Here is a 20,000-nt window from a genome sequence, read left to right as displayed (position 1 = left end):
ATCATTAATTTTTTTTTTTTATCGGCAACAAAGTAATGGCTTCATTTTTTTATACGCGCATAAAATGAGCAATGATTTTGCTCAGTGTGAAAGAGATAGACATGATTATAACTAACATATGTTTTGTTCACACGTACATTGTAAAGTACACAAATGAGAGAGATAGATAGATAGATAGATAGATAGACAGACAGATAGATAGATAGATAGAGAGAGAGAGAGAGAGAGAGAGAGAGAGAGAGAGAGAGAGAGAGAGAGTACCATGAATACATAACTTCAAAGGAAACACAACAACTCACACGACCAACATAATCATCAAACACGTGAGCAGCGAGAAACAAAAGCCCTTCACTTTACAGTCATGGCAAAGTAGCCCTCAAGTGATGATGTAACGCCAAAGGAAAGCGAACACTTCAAAGCAATACAGTGATTTCTCTGAATATGACAATGTTTATTTGGTAACGAGGTCATGGACACAACTCCGCCAAACTCACTGAGTCATACCAATGTCCGTCAACAGGGAAAAGAAGAAACACAAATCTTCAGAAACGTCTTGAAAGTAAGTTGTCACAGAAGAATACCAAACTCTCCCCGCAACCATTTCTTACGAAGACGAAGGAAACAGAAAAATAAAACAAAACAAACAAAACCAAACCAACCAACCAACCAAACAAAAAACAAACAAAAATCCTGGTAATATTTTTTTCTAGCCTCTTTCCCCCCCCACCCCACCCCTCCCCCCACCACGCGTTCACCTTCGTAATCGACACAACCAAAAAAAAAAAAAAAAAAAAAAAAGCGTACATAATGTGCAAAATGAGCGGATACTCATGAGTATATTATTAATAAATGTCCTCGTATGTTATATATTTTCTTTCTTCTCATTGTTTCACAAACACGTTACATCCAGAGAACGAAGAGGAAAACCACTGGTACACACGACACAACAAGTGCTGCCACGTAGTTAATCATTTCCTCCCAGATGTGTGGGCTTGGGGTTTTGCAAGCAAAATCGTACGGAACTACATGAACAAATCAATTATGCATCTCCGCATCTTCGTAAGTTAGCTACTCTATTTTCGTATGAAAAAAAACCACACCAAAAATAACAACAACAAAACAAACAAACAAACAAAACAAAACAAAAAACAAACAATCACACCCAAACCAAACAAACAAGAAAACAAACAAATAATAGCTGGCTTTTCAATCAAACAGTTCACGTCAATGTTTTTGTTTGTGTGGAAATTACACCAGCCGATAATGCCTTTGTTCCAGTTAGGTATATATTACTTATATCTGGGGTCTGTTGCGGAAGTACTAACAATTCATTCGCATTATGTGCATGACATATTATTGTTTTGCTAAAACGCGCGTACGACTTTTGACATCGCCACATTTTGACTTATTCGGGAATAAAAGGCTATTCCAGAATTGAACAAAAGCTAATTTGTGTTTGCACATTTCTTCTGTTGTTGCTGCTGTGTGCACATGTCGAATGATTGGAAAAGAACAAGCCCGGCTCTTCTTCTTTTTATTTATTTATTTTTTTCTTTTTTAAATTTTAGGAAGTGTCTGGGTTTGTTCCTAAGTACCTTTTATTCATCTGTGTGCCAGCGGAATCGGTCGCAAGGGCAGCATTGACTTGGAGTTGTGTGCCTTGTGAATGGAGAGAGTTACAGCATTGACTTGGAGTTGTGTGCCTTGTGAATGGAGAGAGTTACAGCATTGACTTGGAGTTGTGTGCCTTGTGAATGGAGAGAGTTACAGCATTGACTTGGAGTTGTGTGCCTTGTGAACGGAGAGAGTTACCACTCTTTACAGTATGCTAATTTTGTCTTATCACGTGGGTCCCAAACAAGGTACAAAAAACGACCCCACAAAACGAACAACAGAAACCAGACGACCAAGAGAAGGACGAAGAAAGAGTGCCACAGAATGACGGGTGAAGTGGCCGAGTGGTTAGATCGCTGGATTCTCGTCCCACTTTCCTGAGTTCGATCCCCGGTTTCGGTTCACCTGGAAGGTTTAGGGTAAAGATTTTTCACATGTCTCAAGTCAAGTGAAGACCTTTTTTTTGCTTGTTTTTAGTTTAGTTTTTTTGTTTTTGTTTAAACTCAACAGATTTCTATGTGTGAAATTCGGGCTGCTGTCCCCAAGGAGAGTGCTACACAACAGCGCCACCCATTTTCTTGTATTTTTCCTGCGTGCAGTTTTATTTGTTTTTCCTATCGAAGTGGATTTTTCTACAGAATTTGGCCAGGAACAACCCTTTTGTTGCCGTGGGTTCTTTTACGTGCGCTAAGTGCATGCTGCACACGGGACCTCGGTTTATCGTCTTATCCGAATGACTTGCGTCCAGGACACCACTCAAGATCTAGTGGAGGGGGAGAAAATATCGGCGGCTGTGCCGTGTACGAACCAGCACGCTCAGATTCTCTAGCTTCCTAGGCGGACGAATTACTTCTAGGCCATCCTCCACCAGTGCCCGAATCCACATCATGTGTATACGCATACAAAAGATCAAATCCATATGATCCATGTCAGCGTCCGTTGGGTTATGGAAACAATAACACACTCAGTACACACAACTCCGAAAATGGAATATGGCTGTCTGTATGGTGGAGGTGGAGGGTGGGGTAAAAACATACACGTAAAAATCCTGCTCGCTCAAATGGGTGAACGAAGGGGCTGCAACCTTCGGATGCAGAAGCAGCAGCAGCACCAGAGAATACCGTCTGAAAGCAACTTACGTTCCTTCTGTTCCAGGCTTGTGGCATGGCATTTAGCGTAGAAGGTGACGATGGTGATGGAGAGAATAACACAGAAGAGGCAGGAGACTGCAGCCAAGACTGCGATCCACTTTCTCCGCTTCGTCCAGCTTTCTGAGAACCTGAAACGCCAAGGAGAAAGGTGGCAGGATGATTAAGGCGCTTATCTGTCCGTGAGACTCTGGGTTCGATTCCCGCTCTCGCCATTTCTCCCAGGTTTGAATGGAACATCAAACTGATAGTCCAGTCATTCGGTTGAGACGTAGAACCGAGGTCCCATGAAACCCATGAATCCCGCTCTCGCCGTTTCTCCCAGGTTTGAATGGAACATCAAACTGGTCGTGTGGTCATTCGGTTGAGACGTAAAACCAAGAGTCCCGTGTGCAGCACGAACTTGGCGCACAGAAAAACAAAACAAACAAAAACCGAACCTACGGTAACCTAAGTGTTGTCTTCTGGCCAAATTCTATTCTGCAGAAGAAATCCACTTTGATAAGTACACAAATATACATGCATGCACACAAGGCCTGACTAGCACGTTGGATTGTGCTTTTGTCAGGTATCTGTCTGGCAGATGTGGTGTGGATAACATGGATTTATCCAAACACAGTGACACCTCTCTGAGAAACTGAAAAACGCAAGGCAAGGCAAGAAGGTGATTTCGTGAACCCAGTGGGATATTGAAGCATTTCATACATGACTCGTTTACACTTACACATATCATACAAACAAGCAGAGTAATGTAAAAAAAAGCCTACTCGGAGGAAACAAACAAATATACACAACAAAATTACTTTCCTTAGCATTAGGAAAAAGGTTTTGCCGAAAAGAAATACTCACAGAAGTGATTCTAGCTTTAACAGTGTTCGTTTTTTGAACGGAGTTTCTTGTTTGATGCTGTCACAAAAAAGGGGGTACAGAAAAAAATAGTGAAACTCAACAGCAATGTCGTTTGTAGAACATATCTACCACACTGTTTCATTTCTAGGTAAAACTGTTTAAATGTTGTTTCTTCACAGGCAGTGGAATACTGTTTCATCTGAACTTTACTCAGCTATGCAATGATTTTGGCATTACCGAAAAATAAACACCTTGACCCATATTTGGTTCAAACGACCTAAATTAACATACATAGTTCGTTGTCTACATGTCTGTATAAATCTTGCAAAGACTTTTCTGAGAATATGTCACAGCTGTGTGAAGTATCTAACGAACGAGAAGAAGAAGATATTCGACTGAACTAATACATATGATAGTCGTATCCGACTATGAACATCAGAACGGCAGAAGAGGCATGGGCTGTCCTGACTTTCTGGGCTAGAATTTGATTATCGTGAAGAGTGTCTTGCCCAAGTGAAATCGCCATTCTCTCGGCCAAGAAGGTTTTAAGACAGTCGGCGCTGGGATGGTTCCCAAAGGTCAAATAGCCCCCCTAGGCTGCAGCACACAGAGCCAGTGTAATCCTGTCTCATAATTTCAGAGTCACAGTCCATCACAAAAGACTGAACTGTAAATGACTTCCCATTGCAGTGGAGAAACCAGTGGTCATACAGCTCCCACTTTGCTGTTGGCCCAATTGTAAGCCTGTGTCAGTCCGTGAGAGAAGCTGAGCGTTGGGCCTGTGACTGGTGAGATATGTCACGAATGTGTTCAAACCTTAAAGATAAGATAAGATAAGAATAACTCTATTATCTCCAACTGGAGAAATTTGGTCAGGTGCATTATCACAACATAAACAAGTAAACAACATGGGGACCATAACTGTAAAAGCCAACAACAGCCCCTACAAATATTACGAAGATACAAATGTAAAAAATATCACATACATCGTTTCATACATACATCCACACACTGCAGGTAATAACTAGTATACCAGTATAACTAGTAAAACTTACCGGATTCCCTCCCTGGATTGGCCGGGTTCCCTTCCGCCTTCCATTGTGCTGACAAGGCGTGATCACACCACGCCTGCTGTCCCTCCTTCCCGCTGCCTCTTTGGCTCAAACTGGTTTTGTGTTCAAATCTCAGAAACACCTGCAACAGCGGTTGAAAGGCAATAAGAATCTTCATCTCTCTCTCTCTCTCTTTTGTTTTTTGAAACACCCGTTTTAGTGGTCGACGTCTTGTTGATGTTGATGTTGTTGTTGTTGTCGTTTGTTGTTGATGTTGATGCTTATGCTACTACTACTACTACTACTTCTACTCTTCCTCCTCCTTCTCACCCTCCTTCTCCTACTCCTCCTACTACAACTACTACAACTTCACTTATCACCATAATTACAGCTGCTGGTGATGTTTTGATCACCCCCACAGCTCTCTCGCATTGACATAACAACTGAATGGTATTGTCAACGAAAGTCAGTCGGTTGATAATGTTATGGGTTGATAGCAATAAGGTGCGAAGTTATCTCAGAACACAATATATTAGGTAAGATATTTGAAGTAAATAAATAGTATCCGACGTTTTGATCACACATGCATACAAACAGAAAGAGCGCGGAAATAGCCAGAGATAGCTGATGTTTGACTGATTCTTGGAAATGGATATTCATTAACAGTTCAGTGGCAGAAAATTTTGTGAAAAAGTGCTCTCCCCTTGCCAGGGAATTTTGAGGATTCGGGGGTAATAAAACACAAACATTCCAGAACAAAAGCTATGGGCAATACAGAAAGAAAGTAAACGTTTTTGTGAAGGAAAATGAGTGTAGAATCTACTTCTGGGCTTCCCCCCCCCCCCCCCAATTAGGTTGATTGTAGGTAACTGTTCAGGCATGTAAAGTCAAGATAATAATTTTTGTGCAACAAAAAGTCTATTTCCACCTCTACATAATGACATCCATAAAGAAAAGAAACAAAATACAGCTAGAAATAGCAAGCCTTTTGTCAGATTATACCTGTAGAAGAAATTAAAACAGACTATAAGCTTATGAAAACAAATCACAGCTCTTGCAGACATGTAAGTAAATCACTTCCCAACAATGACAAAAGTGAGTAAAGTCAACGTAAAGGGTCAATCACAGTCCCAGAAACTGAACTGGCAAGATTTTTTATGGCAAAGAGCGTTTGCAAGTTAGAGGGTGAGGTTCTTTGATGCCGTTCACTCCTTTCAAGTTGCACGTGTGCCGATTAAAGTGTCTGCTGAACAGCTGGCTTGCCACCTCTTCAAACAAGTCACCCCCCCCCCCCCCCCCCGATTCAGCGAAAACAAAGCGTTAACACAAAAAGCACGTGTTTCACGGCCAGTGCAGGTTCAGCACTGCGTTTCGTGAAAATCGTGGGGCATTGGCGGTTGTCGATTGCCTTCTGTCTGCTTTGAAATGTGAGGACACGCTTACCAAAAGCCACGCCCCCTTGATGAACTCTGGCTGGCATTCGACCTATCGTCCAACATCACTCCTCTCCCTCTCCCTCTCTTCTTCCAACACTGGCTGTACGTATTCTGTCAGTCATAGCCAGGTGTTCAAAAACGCTGTCTGATCGGATGGACGGACTGAATTACCATAAAATCGGATGTTAGTTTCATAACTGTCGTTGTCAATCACCTTCGTTTTCAAACCAATCATCAGACGAAAGAGATCCTTCTTCATCGCGAAAGCTGTCCATAATCACCAGCAGAGCTTTCAGAATTGTGTAAATCTGCTGACTGTGACTATTTGCTTTACTGGACACAGTTTTCAATGCATTTGTTTGCACATGATGTAACCCCCTTTTCCACGCGTGTATCATGTGGTCAGTTAGCAAATTATTATCGAGTAGAAAGAGGTCTTCTACCTGATGTAAGTTCATTTAAATAGTATTTTTTTATAATCCAGACACATCGAACTAAGTGTTCAGAGTCTGTTTATGTGAATTGAACCAAACTCCAATGAAGGAAAAATCGGAACATATGCAGGATGTCAGTGGACGTCTTATAGGCACTATGGCAATACTTTTTGTTGGACGTCAGCTGACGTCTTACAGGCACTCTACTGGTTAAAGCATTAGAAAAAGGTGGAAGCAGACGTTTCATTGTGAAATGCAACCGTGCGTCCGTGCGCGTGCACGTGCACGCAACATTAAAAAAACAAAAACAAAACCATCTTTCTGCCTGCACACACACACACACACACACACGCACATCACAGGATATGTACTGCATTGAATTTGAACTGGCGCGCTGATTGGTGCAGAACAATGGGACATCAAAGAGGGTTCCTGCGGCTGCGTTTCCTCACCATGCTTGGAAAGATTCTGCCCACCTTTGTGGGGTGGTGATGACAACGATGTTGGGGTCTCTCTCTCTCTCTCCCTCTGTCCCTCTCTCTCCCTCTCTCTCTCAGTGTCTGTCTTCTTTCTTATTACACATCAAGAAACCACGCACGCTGGGAGAGACGGCAAGTACAAAAACCTTCAGAATGGGACAGGCGCAGAAGGCAGAACTCTATCTTTCGTGGTTCATCGGGGGCAGAACACAGGAGAATAATTGTAAAGATTGGGGAGCAGAAGCGGACCTACTCACGGCCAAAGGAACAAACAAACAGACAAGAAATGACTGACCACAATGGTGTCAGATTAGGAGTAAAAGTCAACGAGTACTCTGAACCACAGCATGAGACTACAACAACACGCACACGCGTATATCAGGTCAGTGACGTTAGAGATGCAGGGGAAGAGTCTCATGTCGACCAGCTGTCGGACTGTAATACAGTACCGAATCCAGACCCACCATCTGGCGATGACGAGGAAGAGCAGGAGGACGACCCAGAAGTTTCCCATCAGTGTCCTACAACAGGTGACCTGTCACAAGTCCACAGAGAGTCACCACCATCTTCAGTCAAAGATCGTCAGATAACTACGGAAGACCAGACAACGGGGCAGTTAGTGTCGACAGAAGTTCACGCAGCGGCATCAGAGTGGACGGCAGAATCAACAGGACCAAGCTACGGGGCTGTCATTCCTCTCGGGCAGTCAGATGCAGTGGAGCACGGTCACACCCAGTGTGGAGAAGACTCAGGGGATCAGCCTCTAGTGGACACTGAGCATGGACAGGTAAAGGCCAGGGCAGAAGACGCTGTCAAGGATGGCGTGTCGGACATACACAGACGTTCTCAGGCCAAGGTACAGACCAACGCAAAGGAACAGAGGCCATCCAGAATGTCAACACGGGCAGGAACCACCAAACAACGTTCAGGCAGCCAGGGCAATATCAAGGAGGCGTTCAAAAAGGCCAAAAACGGTGGTGGTTCTCATAGCAGTGATAGAGGCGGAGAAAGACAGGCAGCTTCTCCTGCGTGTTTTAGGGACAGCAATTAGGGGTCAGGCCGGGCATCAACTACCTCATGTGAACTAAGAAATACATGTCAAACTGCAAAACTGTCTGAACCTACTTTAAATGTAAATGTTAAGTCGAGTTGGTGCAATGATCCAAGCATGTGTCAAACCATCACATTTCTAAATTATAATGTTTGTGGGCTGATTGGGAAGTTGTCTAATCAAGATTTTGTAGATTATATAACCGCTTATGATTTCATTACATTGATTGAAACTTTTGTTACGGAAGATATCGATTCAACTATTTTTAAAAATTATGACTGTTTTATCTCCAAAGCGACAAAACTCACGAAGCAAGGGAGGCATTCAGGTGGAGTTATGGTGCTTGCGAACAAACGTTTTTCCAAATTCATCTCCCATATAAAAACCGATGAAGATAATGTCATTGTATTAAGAATGTCTAAAGAATTGTTTGGGAGCGAATGTGATGTCATGTTTATTTCATCTTATATAAGACCATATGATTCCAATTATTGGAAAAACGATCACGGTGGATATGGTGTAGAAATAATTGATGAATGTATCATGTCTCTACACGAAACATATGGTCATTTTCATATTCTTCTCTCTGGAGACTTTAACGCTCGCACTGCAAACAAAAACTATGAGCCAACAATTTTGAGAAGGTAAGTAGCAATGTTACACTGGATGATCACACATTTGCAAGAAAGTCTGATGATTTAGAAACGAATCTTTTTGGGAATCAGCTGGTTGATCTGTGTTCGGTTACAGATTGTTTTATTGTGAACGGTATGGTACAGTGGAATTGTAACTCTGCATGTACATTTATGTCTAATAGTGGATCAAGTGTAATTGATTATTTTTTGATGTCCTGCAACTTATTGACTCAATTGTCAGATATGCAGTTAGTTGTAAAAGAACTTGTAGACTCTGATCATTTGCCAGTACAGGTGACATTGTTTACAGAGGTAAGAACTGATACAAATTCACAGAACAATATTAAAAGAAATGGATACAATACTATAGAGAAAATAGTTTGGAATGTAGACAAAGAAGACCAATACAAAGACAAACTTACAAACGAAGAGGGATGGACAAATCTGAATGAAGCCATAAACCAAATAGACAAGAATATTGACTTAGCACTGGCATTATTTAATCAGTACTTACTTGGAGCTGCTGAGTGTATGGTGAAAAACATGTCTCATAGGAAGCAGTCAAAAGGAGCAGAATGGTTTGATGAGGAATGCAGGCAGGCAAAGCGGGAATGTCGAAGACTGTTACGTTTATACCAAAAGCACAAACGCTTGGGACGTTGCACATGTCAGAACAAACGGATGACGTACATGGAAAATAAGAGTGAGTCATTTTGCAATTGTAAGTGTCCGGAAATGAGAATATTGTATGTGGAAAGTAGAAAAACATACAGAAAATTATTGAAAACCAAAAGGACGAGTTTCCGGCGTGAAACAGCAGAGAAACTGTGTAAAAATATGAAAAAGTCTTCGATATTTTGGAATGATCTGAAAAGAATAGGACTAAAGAAAACATCATGCAACAGTGAAAATATAAGTATCCAGCAATGGTTTGAGCATTTCCAGACAGTATTCAGTTTTAATGAAGAGAGTACAGATAATCAAATAAACATAGAAAGTAATACCCAGGAAGAAGAAGAACATGCTTTAAATCAAGTAATCACACATCAGGAAGTAGAGAAATCCATTAAGAAAATAAAATGCAGAAAAGCCAGCGGAACCGATTGTGTTACAGGAGAAATGTTGAAAGCTGGTGGACACAATGTTATTAACTTTTTAACGATGCTATTTAATCAGATTTTAGATAGTGGCGTATATCCCAAAGAGTGGGCCAAAGCTATAGTGGTACCAATTTTCAAAAAGGGTAATATGGATAATCCTGATAACTACAGGGGTGTATCTTTAATCAATGTTACTTGCAAATGTTTTACTTCAATTTTGAATGAACGATTATATGCCTGGTTGGAGAAAAACAATGTAATTGTTGAAAACCAGGCTGGGTTTAGACAAGACTATTCAACAATCGATCACATATTCAATCTGTATTCAATTGCCCAGAAAATATTAAGTAGCAATGGTCGAAAACTGTATGTGGCTTTTGTTGACTTTAAAAAGGCGTTCGATTCTGTCCATCATAACAAATTGTTACAAACATTGCACAAGGAGGGGATAAAAGGGAAATTTTTTTGTTGCCTTCAGTCTATGTATGATTCTCTCATTTCATGTGTTCGTTCGAATGGAGAATACTCCGAGTTTTTTGATTGTCCTGTAGGTGTAAGACAGGGTTGCGGGTTAAGTCCCACGCTTTTCTCACTTTTTATTAATGAGTTAGCCAATTATATAAATGATACTGGGGTTCATGGTGTACAGTTACTTCCCACTTTTATTGAAGTTTTCATTCTACTTTTTGCTGATGACGTAGCTTTAATTGCAACTACACCAGGTGGATTACAGACACAACTTAACTCTTTGAAAATATGCTGTGATAGCTTGAGGTTAAATGTTAATAGAAGTAAGACTAAGATAATAGTGTTCAGAAAGGGGGGATATCTGGGTAAAAAAGAAAAATGGTTTTTTGGAGGTGTGGAAATTGAGGTGGTAAACACCTACTGTTACCTAGGATTCACATACACAACAATGTTGAGTGCTAATGTAGGCACAGGGCATCTAGTAACAAAAGCAAAAAAAAGCACTTTACCTTCTATGCAGAGCATTTAACAATTGTAAAGAGATGTCCCGAGAAGTCTTTTTCAAAATATTTGACTCCAAAATTCAGTCTATTCTATTGTACTCAGCAGAGATTTGGGGGCTGCAATGTTTAGATAGCGTCGAAAAAATACATTTATTAGCTTGCAAAAGATTTCTCGGTGTTCCCCCCAAAACACCCAACAAACTAGTATACTCAGAATTAGGCAGATACCCATTATATGTTAACTCATACACGAAAGCCGTAAAATATTGGTTCAGATTATTAGAAATGAATTTAGATAGATTACCTAAACAGGCGTATCTTATGCTAGTAAACTTAGATGAGAACGTTAAAAGGTGTTGGGTAACAGGAATTTGAGAAATTTTGTGTAAAACTGGATTCAGTTATGTGTGGTTGAATCAAGGAGTTGATAATATGCAAATGTTTATATTACAGTTCAAACAGAGACTGATTGATATGTATGTGCAAGAATGGTCGGCATCTGTCAGAGATAAGGAAAGATACGCTTTATATTCATCCATGCAAGATGGTTTCAGAACTGGAATTTATTTTGTACATTTGGATATTTATTGCCTCAGAGTCGCTTTGACACAAATAAGACTTGGAGTCTTGCCGCTAAATAAGAACTATGAGAGATACTCTGAAAATCCGGTTGCAAAGTTTTGCCCATTTTGTAAAGGTGTGAATGAGGATGAATATCATTTTATATATGCATGCCCTTTGTATGTTGATCTCAGAAAAAAGTTTCTTGGTTTGTATGTCAATGTTCAGATTAACATTCTGCTGGACGGTGTAGATAAACATCGATCTCGTTCTGTAGCAAAATATATTTTTCATTCAATTAAGCGCAGACAAGAAGCGATAACTAATCAATGAAGAATAACATTTCTAGATATGTGTGTGATAGAAAATGTCGTATGAAAATCCATTTCAGTAAAATGATGACTATTCATACCAATCCTGTACAAAATCGTTGTTGTTACATGCAACTTCAGAGTATTGGATAATTTCTAATATTCATAGGAATGTCAACGGAATGCTATTGTCAGCACGTCCCCCTTCCCAGCATCCCAATGCAATGATGCCTATGGCCTGAATACAATAAAACATTCATTCATTCATTCATTCTCTCTCTCTCTCTCTCTCTCAGTGTCTGTCTTCTTTCTGCCTGTCCGTCTGTCTCTCCCTCTCCCCCTTTCTCCCCCCTTCTCTCGCTCCCTCTCTGTCTCTCTCTCTTCCTCACTCTCCATCTCCTCTCTCTCTCTCAATGTCTACCATCTCTCTCTGTCCGTCTGTCTCTCCCCCTCTCTCCTTCTTTCTCTCCCCCTCCCTCTCTCCTTCTTTCTCCCCCTCCTCTCTCTCTGTCTCTTTCTGTCTGTCCCTCTCTCTCCTCTCTCACAGTCTCTTCTCCTTCCCAAACCCCCTCCCTCTCTGTCTGTCTGTCTGTCTCTCTCTTTCCCTCTCCTGCTATTATCTGCCTGCCTATTTTTCTTGACCCCTCTCTTGCCTTGTCTCTGACTACTTTACTCACCAGCCTCTCTTCCTGTTCCCCAAGCAACACTTCACGTTGTACTATTCATGTTGCATGCTCTGGGTGCAGTTCTTTATGAGCTTTGTTCACTTATTTATTTATTTATTTTTTTGTAATTTAAATTCTTCTTTTTGCACTTATTGAATGTTGGTGTGTGTGTTGCATTTTGACATACCAGTAAACGCCCGTGATAAAGACCAGTGGTCGAAACCGGTTGGGCATCAGACAAACTGTTTTGTTGTCTTCTTTTTTTCTATTGTGTAATATATATATATATATATATATATATATATATATATATATATATATATATATAGTGTGTGTGTGTGTGTGTGTGTGTGTGTGTGTGCGCACGCGCGCGCGTGTGTGTGTAAATTGATCTGTGAGTAAAATTATATATGCTTGTGTGTGTGCTTGTGTTTGTCTGTATGTATGTATATGTGGACCGGTTTATGTATGCTTACACTGTAACTTTCCCTTGTCCATTCAAGGCGATTGGTGATTTTGAGCCGTGTGATTCCCCCCCCGCCACCCCCCCCCCCCCCAAACCAGTGTGTGGATGGGTGAATGCGTGTGTTGGTATAAATGTGGGTTTGTTATGAGTTCTTTAGCTAGTTTGATAATATACGAAGCATTAATCTTGTTACATCGTACAAAAAAAAAGAAAGAAAGAAAAAGAAAAAAAGAAAGAAAAAAGAAAGAGAGAGACAGAGAGAGAAAAAGAGTGCACAACCGAGTATTGACTTTGCAGTAGGAGTGCAAAATGCCTTACCATGTCAGTTGTACTCTTTTGGTCACTTCTTGTTTCGATGTCATTGTTTATGGGAAATAAGTTTCCTTGTAAAATATTCATTTTTTCCTCTTCTTTATTCAGGCTGTGAACGGTCTTTTTGATTGATCATTCTATATGTTGTTGTGGTGATTATTTAAGTTAACTTCTTTTTACAGAGAGAGAGGGGAGTTTTCAAGTAATCCATACCTACCGACCCTAGTCACATTAATTTTTTTCTGTTTTACAGAATTCGATTACATAAATGACTGTAGATTTAAACATATACCGTACTAGGGTTGGTTTGCATTTCACAACAGCTTTGGTCAAAGCTAGACATTTATCTTTTGTAAACAAGTCAGTCATCGTACAATTCTTCATCGTGTCTTTTCTGGATTACCCACACGGTATAACTCTTTCTGTTTTTGCTCATTTTCTTATTCAGAATGCAATATGAGCGAGTATAGTAAACTTCTAAAGACAAACTGCTTCTTCTTGTGACATGAGCCAGCCAAGAAGTAATAACAGTCTGTTTAATTGTTTTACTCACGTCCAACAGTTGTTACTGCTTTTGTCTGGTGACAAAAAAACCAATCCAGGCCCAAACTATTAAACGGATCTCAGTATCATGCACGTAAATATCCACAGTATGAGAAATAAAATTGATTTATTAGAAGCTGAGTATGGTAACTTTGATATTATCACAGTATCTGAAACATGGCTTTCAGGTTTAGACAGCAATAGTTTCATCCACACTACACACTTTCATCCACCAGTTAGATGTCACAGTACAAACGACCCACATGGCGGTGTTGCTAATTACGTGAAAAATAATTCATATTGTAACCCTCGCACTGACCTCCATGTAAATGGTTCAGAGGCCATATGGGTTCAGGCAAAATTAGATCAAATAAGTTTATTAGCTGGATCTTTTTTTTCGACCACCTAGCTCTAATGTTAATTATTGGAATTTGATGGAAGAAAGTATACGTAAAGCCAATGACACCACAAATAAATTCTTGATTCTTGGTGATTTTAACACTGATTTCCTAACAATACCATCACCCCACTTAGCAGATATTTTGAATCGCTACCATATTAAACAATTGATAAATGAACCAAGAAGGATTACCGAAGTAACAAGTTCATGCTTAGATCTGATACTTACTCAAAGCCCCAGTATGATAAAATCAACGGATGTCATGCCTGCTATCTGCAGTGACCATAGTGTACTTCATGTAGTTGTCAGGAATACAGTAGTTAGAGAACAGTCACTTAAAAGAACAATTCTTAATTACAATAAGCTAGATAAATATAAATTTTGCAATCTCCTACATCAGGTTAATTGGGACGAAGTGACCTATAATGAAACAATTAACGAAAGTGCGGAAATGTTTCAAATACTATAATGGATAAAGCTAAGCAACGTATGCCAATGAAGACTATCACTGTACGTCCAAATGACAGTTGAAATTAGATCGCTGACAGAGGAACGTAAAATAATTCATAAATTAGCTAAACAAACTAACAAACCAGAAGACTGGCTACAATTTCGGCGTTTTAGGAACTATGTTATATATAGATTTAAACAAAGGCAATTTGAGTATACCACCAATTTAGAAAATAAGATAACAGCTTCATCCAATTTTGGAACAAAAGAATGGTGGAAACTTGTCAAGCCCTCTTTGAGAAAGAAAGGTGTTGGGTCAGATGAAACCTCCCCTATTATATCTGACGGTATTGTCTATTATGATAATAAAGATAAAGCTGATGTTTTTAAGAACTTTTTCATTTCACAGTCCACTCTTGAAGATAGCGAAGAAGATTTACCTGACATTCCATTCCTCAACTTGAAACTTACAGAAATATCGCTTACTACTTCTGATGTTGAAGATGTTATCCTAAATTTAAATTAAAATAAAGAAGTAGGGCCAGATCTTGTCCATAATAGATTGTTAATCGCCTCATTGCCAGCCATTCTAGACCCACTAACAATGATTTTCAACAAAAGCCTTCATGAATCAAAATTTCCTCTGATATGGAAAACAGCACACGCAAATCCTCTGAATAAAACAGCTTCGAAGGAAAATCTCTTTACTTAGCTGTGTTGGTAAAGTCCTTGAGAGATGCATCCATAAGCAAGGTTACACTTTTTTCTCTCCATCAAATCACATCTTGTCTCCTTCCCAGTCAGGGTTTATTCCTGGTGATTCGAGAGTAAATCAATCAATCAATCAAAATCAAATCAATCAAAAACACTTTATTAATCCACATGGAAATTAAGTTGTGCAATCACAGGCTCATTGTAAACACTGGCATAAAATCATGCGCAACATAAGAAGAGATTAAAACTAGTCAAATAAGAATTCCCAATAGCTGACGATATACTAACCCCCCCACCCCCCACCCCCCCACTCACATACTCATGTTAAGACAATAGGGTATTGCACAACAATATTAACAAATGAAAACATCCAACAAAAAAAGGGTATAAGATTACTAAAAATGACATGCGCGCACGCACGCACACCCACCCACCCACACACACACCCACACACACACACACACACACGTTAAGACCATAAGGTATTGTACAACAATACATAAATAAAAACATCAAGGGAATAAATCGCATATATAAGTAAAATGCACACACACACACACACACACACACACACACACACACACACACACACACACACACTCACACACACACAAACAACGTATGCATGCACATAACATATGTCACGCCAATAAGATTAGAACATTAACATTAAGATACATGAAATCCAAGTAAAATAAGAAAATATTTTAAAATCACTTCCGATCACACACACACACAAATGCTTGCTTGCCCGTGCTCACCCGCTCAGTCCCACATGCACGCATAATGTCTGCTCCCATACACTCGTCTGCTGGTGAAGTTCAGGTGTTGCTGTGGCGAGGGGGCTTGGGGGGTGGGAGGGTTCACTTAGTGTATTGGATGTTTTGATTGTGTGCGCGAATGGCTGTAGGAATAAATGAATTAATGTATCGAGATGTTCTTGCGCGTGGAGCTCTAAACCTACCACTTATGTCTGACCTCAGTTGCTCTGTATTGATAATGACTTATGCTCATCTTTTGACAATGGAGTCACAACCCAGGCTGTGTACTTTGATATATCCAAAACTTTTGATCCAGTTTGGCATATGGGACTTCTAAAGTTAAGAGCGAATGGCAAACGAGGCAGACTACTTCACTGGTTTTCTGATTACCTTTCGAACCGTACCCAAGCAGTTGTTATAAAGAGTGATAAGTCTGATTACAAAGGAATACCCGCAGGTGTTCCTCAAGGCTCTGAACTGGATCCACTATTGTTCCTTATTTATATTAATGATATTGTATATGACATTCATTAAAAAACAAGCTATTTGCAGATGATACAAGTATGTCCTTAACATTAAACAACCCAACCATCCGTGAACAAACACTCAATTCTAATTTAGAAAAGATATATTCTTGGGCTCAGCAATGGAAAGTCAAATTTAACGAAGGGAAAACAGAGTTGTTAAAATTTTCTCGAAACACTAACACAATTTTACCTTTTACTTTTGGCAGCACATCATTACAAAGTACAGACACACATAAACATCTAGGTGTCATACTCCAAAACAACTGTAAATGGGATGAACATATTAAAAGTATAATCAATGTTGTAACTATTTTGGTTTCTTGTCTTAAGACATATAAGTTAAACAGGAGAGCATTAGAAATTATGTACAAATCATTCATACTACCACATTTTGACTATGCCGATATTGTTTGGGATAATTGCACAGATGCACAATCAGACTCTCTGGAAAATTTACAGCTTGAAGCATTAAGAACCATAACTGGAACTGTTCGTGGGACAAGTCACCAAAAAATATACCAAGAATCAGGGTTCTGTACACTTAAGGAAAGAAGGAAAAGACACAAACTTGTGCATTATTTCAAGATGGTTAACGGTCTATGCCTTAATTACCTGAAGGATCTTGTTCCTGGTCTTGTTTCAGACCCGTACCATAGACACAGGTCACTGAAACGCACCGTACCAAAATTTCACACTGAACTCAGTCGGAAATCATTCATACCATCCACTACTTATCTCTGGAATTCTCTACCTGATTATGTTAAAACCAGCAATTCCTTAAGCTAGCGTAAACATTACCTGTGTGCTAACGATGCTGTAGTGCCTAGCTATAATAACTTTGATACAGAGAAGGAACAAATCATTCACTGTCGTCTTCGTGTAGGGATTAGTGTTTTCAGAGAAGATATGTTCAACAGACATTTAATAAATAACCCACTTTGTTTCTTGTGCCACTGCAAACGAAACAGCTGAACATTATTATTTTGCCAATACTTTCATGTGGCTCGGGCAAACACAGTCTTAACTTTGTCTCCACTTGCAAACCCTGTCGTGTGGATATCCTGATCTCCAAAATCACACAAATATATTCATATTTCAAACTGATCACCAGTTTATCTCCGATTCAAAGAGATCTTAACGTAGAAAGTATTTGTGAAGAACTGGTACAGCATGATTGTATTTGTTAAATATGTTGTTGGATGTCCTAATCATATCATATCCTTGACTGACCATAATGTTCAAAGTTGAATGGATTGGCCAATGATCTGCCAGAATTTCTCCTCTCCCCTCTGCTCCCCTTCCCCACCACTTTACCCACCATTCTTCTGAATTTATTTTTTTTCGCTTCGTGTTTCTTTTCTATCAGGCCGATACATCTGGTGACTATGAATTTAATCTCATGTTAATATTGATTGTTGCATTATTTTACTATATTATGTATTTATTTGTTTATTTCTTTACTTACTGTTTATGAATATGTTATTTGTATCAATAACCATATTATCCATTATTGTAACCATGTTATCATGTATTAAATTAAAGATTATTTAAACCAATGGGACAGGTTTCACACGAAAGAACACCAGCACAAGTTTCAAAGACAGTTGCACAGATCCAGTTGACAGCATTTTCTAACCTTCAGGAGGAAGGCAGATCAAATGGTCAAGATGCTTATCTGCCAATACACAGTGCGTGAGGGTCTGGGTTCGAATCCCTGTCTCGCCCTTTTTCCAAAGATTGACTTGAAAATCAAACTTAGCGTCTAGTCGTTCGGATGAGACAAGACAAGACAAGACAAGACAAGACAAGACAAATTCTTTAGTTCGAGGATAATAGATAAGCACTGGTGTGTTTTTTCTTATATCCAGTCCCCGCCCTGAATATTTAATAAAATGAAAGCATGGTGTTTGAAGAGATACATAACAGAGGAAAAAAAATAAATCAAAACAAAACAACACACACACACACACACGCACACACACATGCACACACACATGGCATACAGGCACTAGCATGGTGTTAGTAAAATGCATAACCCGATAACCCGAGATTCCGTCTGCAGCAAACACTTGGCGCACTGATGAATAAATAACCCACGGCAATGCGAGTGTTATCCTCTGGCGAAACTGTGTGGAAGAAATCCACTCTGATAGGCACACACACACACACAATATATATATATATATATATATATATATATATATATATATATATGTGATAGTCAGTCGTGTCCGACTATGATCATCAGAACAGCAGAGGAGGCAACTGCTGTTCCGACTATTTGGGCTAGAATTTGATTCTAGTGGAGAGTGTCTTGCCCAGGTTACATCCCCACTCTCTCGGCCAAGAGGGTTTTAGGACAGTCGGCGTTGGGATGGTTCCCAAAGGCCAACTACCCCACAAGCTGCAGCACTAAGAGCCAGTGCAATTTTGCCTCCTAACTCTGAGAGTCATAGTCCTTCACAAAAAAACTAAGCTGTAAATGATTTCCCATTGACTGGAGAAACCATTGATAATACAGCTCTCACTTTGCTGTTGGCCCAAATGTAAACTTATGTCAATCTGTGATATAAGCCGAGTGTTGGGCCAAAGGCCTGACTAAGCGTGTTGGGTTATGCTGCTGGTCAGGCATCTGCCCCGGCAGCAGATGAGGTGTAGCGTATATGGATTTATCCGAACGCAGTGACCCCTCCTTGATAAAAACTGAAACAAACTGAAACCAGTCTTCACAGAACCTCTCCTCACACCATTCGCATGAGCTGGGTTTGTGAATTAATTAAACTGCTAAAAACTAGTAAAACAAACACACAAGTAAAGGTAAAAGTAAGCTGTGAATGGATCACAATGTTAAATACCTGAAAGCGGCGATTGAGGCGGTGCATGTACAGTTATCTTTCAAACTTTTAGCGCACTGTGGAATCGTCTGTGGTGATGGCAAAAGAAATCAACACACAAGAAAACAAAATCGGATTGCTTAAGTCAAGGGTGGAACAAACACGTAGCGTCTGCACTGATGTCAGTGACGAGGGTTCGTTTTACTGAGTTGTGTCAACAATGGGTCATCTGTCTTCATGGTGGAGACCATTGTGTGACAATGTGAAATACGTCCTCGTTGTGGATGCCATTGTGCGTGTGAGTCTGTGTGTTTCCGGTGTTGAGGAGACCATCAAGGATGGTTTCATATTCTTGGTGTGTGTGTGTGTGTGTGTGTGTGTGTGTGTGTGTGTGTGAAAGTCAAAGTCAAAATGTTTATTTCAAGATGGTAATTGAATAAGCAACGACTACTTTTTTTTCATCAAGCCATCTGAAAAAAAAAGAAAAAAGAAAAAAGAAAACAACAACCAAAAAACAAAAAAGAAAACAGAGAAGAAGTGGGGAGATACATAGAACAAAACACACAAAAGTACTAGAAATATAGTTACGTGTATACACGAATCGTGTGTGTGTGTGTGTGTGTGTGTGTGTGTGTGTGTGTGTGTGTGTGTGTGTGTGTGTGTGTGTGTGTGTGTGTGTGTGTGTGT

General features: G+C 39.8%; 1 protein-coding gene across 4 annotated transcripts in view; it reads right to left on the bottom strand.

Annotated features, from left to right (window-relative positions):
• The window catches only part of LOC143287419 (endothelin-converting enzyme 2-like), a 59,776-nt gene extending 40,283 nt beyond the window's left edge, over nucleotides 1–19,493 (bottom strand). For 2 of the 4 annotated variants that reach the window (XM_076595402.1, XM_076595405.1), the window contains exons 1-3: nucleotides 19,335–19,493; nucleotides 4,667–4,805; nucleotides 2,754–2,893 (exon numbers count right to left, since the gene is read on the bottom strand). In XM_076595402.1, coding sequence (XP_076451517.1) covers nucleotides 2,754–2,893; nucleotides 4,667–4,710 — 184 coding nt within the window. In that variant the 5' untranslated portion in view covers nucleotides 4,711–4,805; nucleotides 19,335–19,493. Of the gene's footprint in view, nucleotides 1–2,753; nucleotides 2,894–4,666; nucleotides 4,806–15,185; nucleotides 15,291–17,091; nucleotides 17,146–19,334 lie in introns of all 4 variants that reach the window. The other 2 variants (XM_076595403.1, XM_076595404.1) reach the window with 2 other exon arrangements.
• Between the last annotated feature and the right edge of the window lie 507 nt (nucleotides 19,494–20,000).

The sequence above is a fragment of the Babylonia areolata genome, chromosome 11, assembly GCF_041734735.1.
Source record: "Babylonia areolata isolate BAREFJ2019XMU chromosome 11, ASM4173473v1, whole genome shotgun sequence".
NCBI lineage: Eukaryota > Metazoa > Mollusca > Gastropoda > Neogastropoda > Buccinidae > Babylonia > Babylonia areolata.
This window is presented reverse-complemented; position numbering and strand designations above follow the sequence as displayed.